Raw genomic sequence first — 9483 nt, 5'->3', positions numbered from 1 at the left:
ACACACTCACACACTCACACACACACACACACACACACACACACACACACACACACTCACACACACACACAGACACACACAGACACACACACACACACAGACACACACACACACACACACTCACACACACACAGACACACACACACACAGACACACACACACACACACACAGACACACACACAGACACACACACACACACACAGACACACACACACACACACACACACACACACACACACACACACACACACACACATTAAAAGGTCTTCAGTCCTCTTTAACACGCTGTGATTCAGTATTAACACTAAACACACACTCAGCCTCCGTCTGCTCAAACATTTAGTTTCTGGTGTGTGTTCTACGTTGTGTTAACGGGTTAACGGGTTAAAGGGTTAACGGGTTAATAACGGGTTAACGGAGGAACGGAGGAACGGATCAGAGGAACATCTGTCTGAAATGTTGAGTTTCTGCTTCATTTGCTTTAAATAAAAGGAGAGTTTGGTTTTAATGAAGGAACGTAAATCACAAAGCTCTTCAGTCTGTCTGCACGTTTACTCTGATTATACATCAGCTCACAGCTCTGATACACTTATACACATGATATATATACTAATGCTGTAATAATTATATACTTACTAAAGCTGAGGAATAATTAGATATAATGAAGAATATTTAGTTTTTTAAATGTTTTATATCAGAAACATCTAATTACCTAAAATGATCCCATTAATGCTTCAGTACATCCTCTACAAGTATAATAATCACTACTTTAATGGAGGGTTAGGGTTGGTTAGACAATTTGTACTTTATGCTTTATTATTATTATTATTATAAACAGTCAAACAGACGACAGGTGTGATGATGAGCTGCTGTTCAAATATTTAAAATGGTTTAAAAACTGTATCCTGACTCAACTCTGTTACCAGTTTGTGATAAATTATCAACATATTTAGTTAAAATAATTCATAATTTCTGTTTTATTAACTATTAAGTTTAGAAGCTTATTGACCAGAGAAATAATCATTAGCTGCATGCAGCCCTAAACCATCGTACCAAACCTGAGCAGGAGTTATGATTTATTAGTTAAAGGTATTATTACTTAATTAATTATAAACATGCTGCTCTATCTAATGATGTCATCTATAATAATATACTACATACTGCAGTACTTTTACTGTAATACTGCATACTACATCACTATAATACTGCAGTACTTTTACTGTAATACTGCATACTACATCACTATAATACTGCAGTACTTTTACTGTAATACTACATACTACATCACTATAATACTGCAGTACTTTTACTGTAATACTGCATACTACATCACTATAATACTGCAGTACTTTTACTGTAATACTGCATACTACATCACTATAATACTGCAGTACTTTTACTGTAATACTACATACTACATCACTCATAATACTGCAGTACTTTTACTGTAATACTGCATACTACATCACTATAATACTGCAGTACTTTTACTGTAATACTGCATACTACATCACTATAATACTGCAGTACTTTTACTGTAATACTGCATACTACATCACTATAATACTGCAGTACTTTTACTGTAATACTGCATACTACACAACTATAATACTGCAGTACTTTTACTGTAATACTGCATACTACATCACTATAATACTGCAGTACTTTTACTGTAATACTACATACTACATCACTATAATACTGCAGTACTTTTACTGTAATACTGCATACTACATCACTTTAATACTGCAGTACTTTTACTGTAATACTACATACTACATCACTATAATACTGCAGTACTTTTACTGTAATACTACATACTACATCACTATAATACTGCAGTACTTTTACTGTAATACTGCATACTACATCACTATAGTACTGCAGTACTTTTACTTTGAAATAGTTTTAATGTGAAAATGATGGTGTTGCACCTTGTGGGTCAAATCCAGGTGAAGCTTGACCCTCACCCTTCACACACACACACACACACACACACACACACACACACACACACACACTTCAAAGTGGGAACAGTCTTGTAAGCTTTTGTCTTCTCCGCCCAGAGACAAGCAGCAGGACAAAGCCTCGCTGAGCCGCCTGCAGACACATTCACACATTAACATGAGAAGAGTCCGTTTGATCCGCGGCAGGACGGGACCGGAGCCGCCACGACGGGAACCAACCCTCAGACCCACAGCCGCGTGACAACCCGCACGTGACGCTTCATTTTCATTTATCGATTTATGAATTTTGAATATGAGGATGATCGATTTCTCTCATTTATAGGTCATATATAGGTTATATATTCAAGTTAATTGTATTTATTTAACATGACATCACAATAAAAACGCACCAAAAAACAACTTTATATGAAGGATTAATAACTTTAAAACTTATTAAACTCTCAGAAAAATGACTTTAAATTAAACATCACTCAGGAAATAAGCGAACAGCTGAATTAATGAAGTGAATCTGGAAATTAGGTCAAAGCTGTTAAAGCGAAATGTATTATTATTATTATTATTATTATTAACCTATTATTATTATCACCATCATTATTATTATTACCAGCCTATTATTACTAGTCTGGTATATGACATGTAAATTGGACATACACAGGCTGTAAACGTCGCTACATTGCAGCTTAATTCATTTTTAAGAGGCTTAATTTAAACCATAATTGTCACCTGCACTAAAGAAAAGCCATAAATCTTTTTTTTTAAGCCATAAATTAATTTCATGTTATCTGAAAGGGTTTCCCTATTAATAAACTCATTTATTAAGACAAAGTTTATAATAATAGACTGAAAAATAACATTATTATTATGACGCTACAGGTTTTGACATAATGAATGAACCTGAACGCGTCTCCTCATGCAGCAGCTGATAAAACATTTGAGTATCACCGCGTGCTCATATCTGCTTTATATTAAAATGATGAACAGTCTGTCAGCTGTGTGTTTGCTGCTGGGAGAGAAATACGCGGAAATGTGCACGAAAGAAATGTAAAAAAACCTAAAAACTAAATTAATTTAAAAAAACAACTCAATTTAATTAAAAACCCGCATTTATAATATGATAAATTAGTTTATATTAGGCTGCTGGGATGTTTAATGATGTCAATAAAGGAAATACATATTATAGAGTTATTATAAATGTGTTGTCCGGATGTTATAGATGTTTTAAAATAGTTTTTTATTAGTTAATTATTACGCTTTCAAAATAAAAGGCCCCAATTAGGCCCCGCAGGCTCTAGAGGAGATATAATGCAGGTATAATTTGATGTTCTGCAGGTTTTAAAGCAGATAAAATGATGTTAAATTCCTTCAAATAAACTTTCCCAGCCCAACAAGTGTCCCCCGGGTCTTACTTGGGTTGGTGGGGGGCGCAGAGGTGCGTCTGATCCACTCATACGGGTTCCTCCTCTGCGGGGATCCGGGGGACAGCTGCCCCACCGGTGCGTTCAGGGACGCGGATAGAAGAGCCGGTGGCTGCCCGGGGAAATCCGGTGGGCTGAACCCCAAGGTGGCACCCACACCCCCGCTGGACCCGGTGATACCCCCCCCTCCTCCCGCTGCGGCCACGGCTGCAGCTGCTGCGTAATGATGGGACGACCACTCATCCCGGGCGGCGGGAGGAGGATGAGGAGGAGGCGGAGGCGGGTACGCGGGGCTCCAGCCGCCGGCTCCGGGCCCGCTCTGCTGCGCGCTGTGCGGGTCGTGGTGGTGATGATGGTAGCCGAAGTCAGGGTACTGCGGCGGGCCCGGTACCGGGAAGTTCTGCTGGCTGAGGCTGAGTCCCGGGTGGCCTCTCACCGGGTTCTGGTGCGGGTACATGGCGGGGTCTTTATCCAGCAGGTAACCTACGTACATCTTTCCAGGTGAGGGGATTCCCTCTGCATACTGCGGATCCAGCCTTGCCTCGCGCGCTCACCTGACCTCCAGGTAAAGTGTGTGTGTGCTAGTGTGTGAACCTGTGCACACCTCCACCTGTCCTCTCTCTCTCTCTCGCTCTCTCTCTGTCGCGCGCGCTCTCTCTCTCTCTGCGCGAGCTCCATCAGCCAGCCCGTTAAAAACCACCGCAGTCACATGGTTTACTTTTATTGCTCTTATCTCTTCCTCCCTCCCTCCCTCCCTCCCTCTCTCACCCTGCTTCTTCTTCCACCCATCACCTCCTCCTCCTCTTCATCATCATCCTCCTCCTCTCCACAGTGTCATCGTTGTGCAACATGAACCAAAACTTACCAAAATAATATTAAACCATTAAATATTAAAGCAGTTATTTAAAGTCTATCAGCTCTGCAGGTCACTACCACCCCCCCCCCCCCCCCCCTTCATCCTCCCCCTCTCTCCCCGGTCTGCAGGCTTCTCTATCGGCCTACATTTGCATGACAGTCCGCTGCTGCATTTCAAAGGCTTCATCAAAGGAAAAGAGCCAAACTTACAAATGATGTTAAAAGAAGAAGAAAAAAAAAAGGACTAACACGTGAGTCAGAGTGACGTCATCGCGTTTATTCCCTTTCTGAACTTTCACTGCTCTTTTACTTCTGACTGGTTTATTATAATAAGAATAATAATTGGTGCTAATATTTGTTCTTAATGAAGCAAAAAGAGGAAGAATCTCTTTATAAAAGCTTTAAAATGTTTATTTATTATATATATTTTTCATTTTAAGGGAATATAAATATAAATATCTCTAATAATTAACTTTATCTGCTTTTGAATGATGGGAAGCAAACTTACATAAATATGGATTTAGAGTTTAAGTAGATTAAAGTCAAAGCATTTAAATTAATTTATAATCTAATAAAGTTTATTTCATAATTCATATTTTAATCTGCTTGTTTTTTTACCTTTCGATGAGTTTTGAATTTATTGTTTTGGTTTCACTTTGAGCCGTAATTCAGACTTCAGCTGTAAAGAAACACGTCAAGTCTCTAGTTAACATTTATAAGCACTATAAATATAAATAAATATATATATGTTTAGGATATATAGATAAATAATGACTTAATGGACTAAAAATATACCTTATTAATTACAAGGATTAATTACAGCCTCACAGCAAATACACACAATGAGGTAATTAAGAGCTAAATTATATACAATAATTAAATAAGCTTTAATAATAATAAGTAGAATAAATAATAATAGAATAAAAACTATATATAATAACTATAATACACACAGTTATAAGTGATGTAAATGTTCATTAATGTATTTCTGTGCTGTTACAGACTAAACAGATAATAAATGATAATAAAACTCAGCTTTATAATAAACATTAATAAACATTAAATCTGCTTATAATTAAATTATAATGTTATAAACTATTTATTATAACAGTTTAAATGTAAAACAGGAAGTTAAAACAATTAAAGAAGCTTCAATCATCACTTCTAATGCTATGTTTAAGTTTTATATATTAAATTAAATATAATATTAACAGTAATGGTTTTATGTGTTTATTATTATGTATTTGAATAATTAATTAGTTCCCAGTTTTATTCTTTTAAAGTCAAACTGATAAAAGTTTTTATGTTTCTGTGATTTATTAATTTCTCTGCTGTACTTTTATTACCTTTATTATTATTATTATTATTATAGGACGGCTGTAATCATTCACTGTTCTGCTTCATTACGTTTCTATTGTACTTATTACTTTACTGCCTATTATAACTGTTATAACCATTATAACCATTATAACTGTTATATTATATTATTTACTGCTGCAGCTAAATGTTGGTTTTATTGTCTGTTAATCTGTTTTCTCCATAAAATAGTTAAAAATGTTAATTATTGTTTATTAAATGTCCACAACACAAATATATTCAGTTTACTGTTATAGAAGAATAAATAGAAGCTTTTTAGATATTTTCTTGAAGCTAAATGATGAAATAATAATTATAATAGTTGAGAATTAATTTCATATCTGCAGTTTAATGGATGAATCGTTGCAGTTTTATACTTTTATTCTATTTTAATGAGTAAAATATTGTTTTAATGCATTTATTTTAATTATAAGCTCTTTGAATGATAATTTAAAAGGTGCTGCACATATAAATTTATTATTGCATCATCATCATTATCATTATTATATTATTACAGGTGTTTTTTCAATTGCTTGCTTTATAGGCCGACTAATACTACTATTAATAATTTAAATATAGATTTTGATGATTTTAACATATTAAACTCTTTTCATTTGTTTTAAGGACTTTATAATCTAACTAAAGCAGAATTAAAAAAATAGTAAAATAAAACTAAATTATATCATTTTAAAGCTTTAATGACAGAAATAAATAAAAATGTTACAGTGTGTGAAGATGAACTAATGAAAGGAGACACACACACACAGAGACACACACACACACACACACACACACACACACACACACAGAGACACACACACACAGAGACACACACACACACACACACACACACACACACACACACACACACACACACACACACACACAGACACACACACACACACACACACACACACACAGACACACACACACAGAGACACACACACACACACAGACACACACACACAGACACACACACACAGACACACACACACAGAGACACACACACACACACAGACACACACACACAGAGACACACACACACACACAGACACACACACACAGAGACACACACACACACACAGACACACACACACACACAGAGACACACACACACACAGACACACACACACAGAGACACACACACACACACAGACACACACACACACACAGACACACACACACACAGACACAGACACACACAGACACAGACACACACACACACACACACACACACACACACACACACACACACACACACACACACACACAGGAAGTTCAGCTGGAGGTCGGCAGCAGCTTCGTCTCCTTCCTGAAATGAAAGTAAAAAGAAAAAAGGGAGGAGAAGAAAAGAGGAGACACTAACCCCGTCTGTTTTGACTGTTCCTTCTTTCCCCCCTACCTTCCTTCCATCCTTCTTTCCTCTCTCCCTCCCTCCTTCTCTCTTTCTTTCCTCCCTTCCCCCTCCCTTCCTCCTTCCCTCCCTATCTCCCTCCTTCCTTCTCTTTTTCTTTCCTCCCTTCCCCCTACATTCCTCCTTTCCTTCCTTCCTTACTCCATTCCTCCCCTCCTTCCTTCCTCCCTTCCCCCCCTCCTTCCTTCTCTTTCTTTCCTCCCTTCCCCCTACCTTCCTTCCTTCCCCCCCTCCCTCCTTTACTTCCTTCTTCCTTCCTTCCTTCCTCCCTCCCTCCCCCCCGTCCCTCCTTTCCTTCCTTCTTCCCTCCCCTCCTTCCTTCCTTGACTTGAGGACAACAGGAGGGTTGAATAGAATAAAAGCTGATTCTGATATAAGAAGCTTATTTTAAAGGACTAGAGACAGACAGGAACTTTATTCATCCTTTCATAAATGTCCAAATGATATTTTCTGGTTTCTCCAACTGTGGACTGTTGGTTGGGATAAAACTAGACATTTGAGAACATCACCTCTAGGGCTGGGTATCGATACTCAATACCTTTAATATATCAACCGAAATCAATTGATACCAAGTAGTATGGAAACGATTCCTGCAATCGATCCTTTTTGCACCCAGAACTAGAAAATATGACTATCTGTACGGACTCACAGCCAATCAATGCAAGCGTTCTTGTATTTAACCTCCTGTTGTGCTCCCGGGTCAAATTGACCCGTCTGTTTTGACTCTTCCTTCCTTCCCTCCTTCCTTCCTTCCCTTCTTTCCTCCCTCCTTCCTTTCCTCCCTCCTTTCCCCCTCCTTTCTTCCTTCCTCCCTCCTTCCTACCTTCTTTCCTTCCTCCGTCCTTCCTTCCTCCCTTCCTTCTCTCCTCTGTCCTTCTTTCCTTCCTTCCTCCCACCCTCCTACCTTATTTCCTCCCACCCTCCTACCTTCCTTCTTTACTTACTTCTTTCCTCCGTCCTTCCTTCCTTCCTTATTTCCTTTCCTCCCTTCCTTCCTTCCTCCATCCCCCTTCCTTCCTTCCTTCCTTATTTCCTTTCCTCCCTTCCTTCCTTCCTCCATCCCCCTTTCTTCCTTCCCTCCTTCTTCCCTCCCTCCTTTCCTTATTTCCTTGACTCGAACACAACAGGAGGGTTAATGCATCATGTGATTGGTCCACTGCCACAGCAGCTACGACCCGTCTGTGGTGGTGAAGTCGCAATTTAATGTTTCTATTCACCTGATGGGTATCTAATGAAGTCAGTAGGTATCAGTATCACTTTAAGGGTTCTAGGATTGGGATTTTGGAGTGGAATATATTTGGACTTTGTCACTAATAATCTCCCATATGTGGGTTTTTCTGGTAATATTAGTTTTTGTTCTAACTCAATATATTAGTTAACCTCTTCCACTAGAACCTGGTCACTTTTCATTTTGTTCTTGCAGCTTTCTGCTCGTCCAAACTCTCCATTAAGACACAAAACCCTCATTTAAACCCTGCTGTCTGCTCCTGTTGCTATTTATTTATTTATTTATTTATTTATATATTTTAGTAGATCACCTGCTAAACACACAATCTATTACCTTTATTTGGGATCTTAGTAAATCAGGCCCTAAGACTCATACTGGTGTGTCAGATATTTTCCAAGAGAATATGATCTAATATATATAAACTAAATTCGTCTTGTGTGTCGTTCTGCTGATCGTTCCTCGATAGTCTGGCAGCAGAATAAAAGTTTGTACTAACGCTTTGCTACGACTGGTTTTATAACTTCATGAACTGGAACGATTCAAACTCAGACTTGACTTCATCCTCATCATCATCATCCTTCTAACTTACGATATATAAGAAACACAGCATGAAAGAAGCGATACAGCTCCGTAACTCTGCCTAGCTACCAGATTCTCCTTTTAGTGGCCACTCGCGGTACTGCAGCACAAACATTTATATAAAGGAGACGTCTAGAAAAAGAAATAAAGTCTTTAATGCCCTGAAGGTTTTATATTCTTACAATCGAGTTTAAAGTTCGTGTCATTGTTTCATTTCGACAGGGCGTAACGCCAGTCGCCCAAAAACGGTCTGATGCCGTCTGGTTGCCGTGGTAACAGCGAGGCGGAGCAGCGTGGGCAGATTTCACAACCCTGGACTTTGTTTCCCGTTTTCATCCATGAGACAGTTCAGAAAAAACACGTAACTACGATCTCGCCCCCCCCCCCCTTAATCTTTAACCCTGCTGTTTTTACGGTAACCATGGTGACGGATGTTGTTGTGGCCGAATTTTTTAAAGGAAGTAATAAGTTTAACCCGCTAGCACACGTTTCTCTAGACTTAACAAACCCAAACTGAACCCAGCCAGAGCTCAACCGCAGCGCCGCCATAAAACATGATCATTGATTAACAGCGACGAGGCGCCACGTTACGCAACATGATGCGTCGCTCCGGAGTCACATGACCTACTGATGAGCGGCTGGATGGCTCGAGTTCTACTTCCTGTTTA

At 38.6% G+C, this 9483-nt stretch overlaps 1 protein-coding gene across 1 annotated transcript in view; it reads right to left on the bottom strand.

Moving 5' to 3' along the window:
* LOC128371067 (homeobox protein CDX-1-like) overlaps window positions 1-3918 on the bottom strand; it is a 9801-nt gene extending 5883 nt beyond the window's left edge. The window contains exon 1 of the mRNA XM_053331267.1: window positions 3375-3918. Within this exon, the coding sequence (XP_053187242.1) occupies window positions 3375-3876 (502 nt within the window). The 5' untranslated portion in view covers window positions 3877-3918. The remainder of the gene's footprint in view (window positions 1-3374) is intronic.
* Between the last annotated feature and the right edge of the window lie 5565 nt (window positions 3919-9483).

Source organism: Scomber japonicus, chromosome 13 (assembly GCF_027409825.1).
Source record: "Scomber japonicus isolate fScoJap1 chromosome 13, fScoJap1.pri, whole genome shotgun sequence".
Classification (NCBI taxonomy): Eukaryota; Metazoa; Chordata; class Actinopteri; order Scombriformes; family Scombridae; genus Scomber; species Scomber japonicus.
Note: the sequence above shows the minus strand (reverse complement) of the source record. Positions and strands in the feature narration are given on the sequence as shown.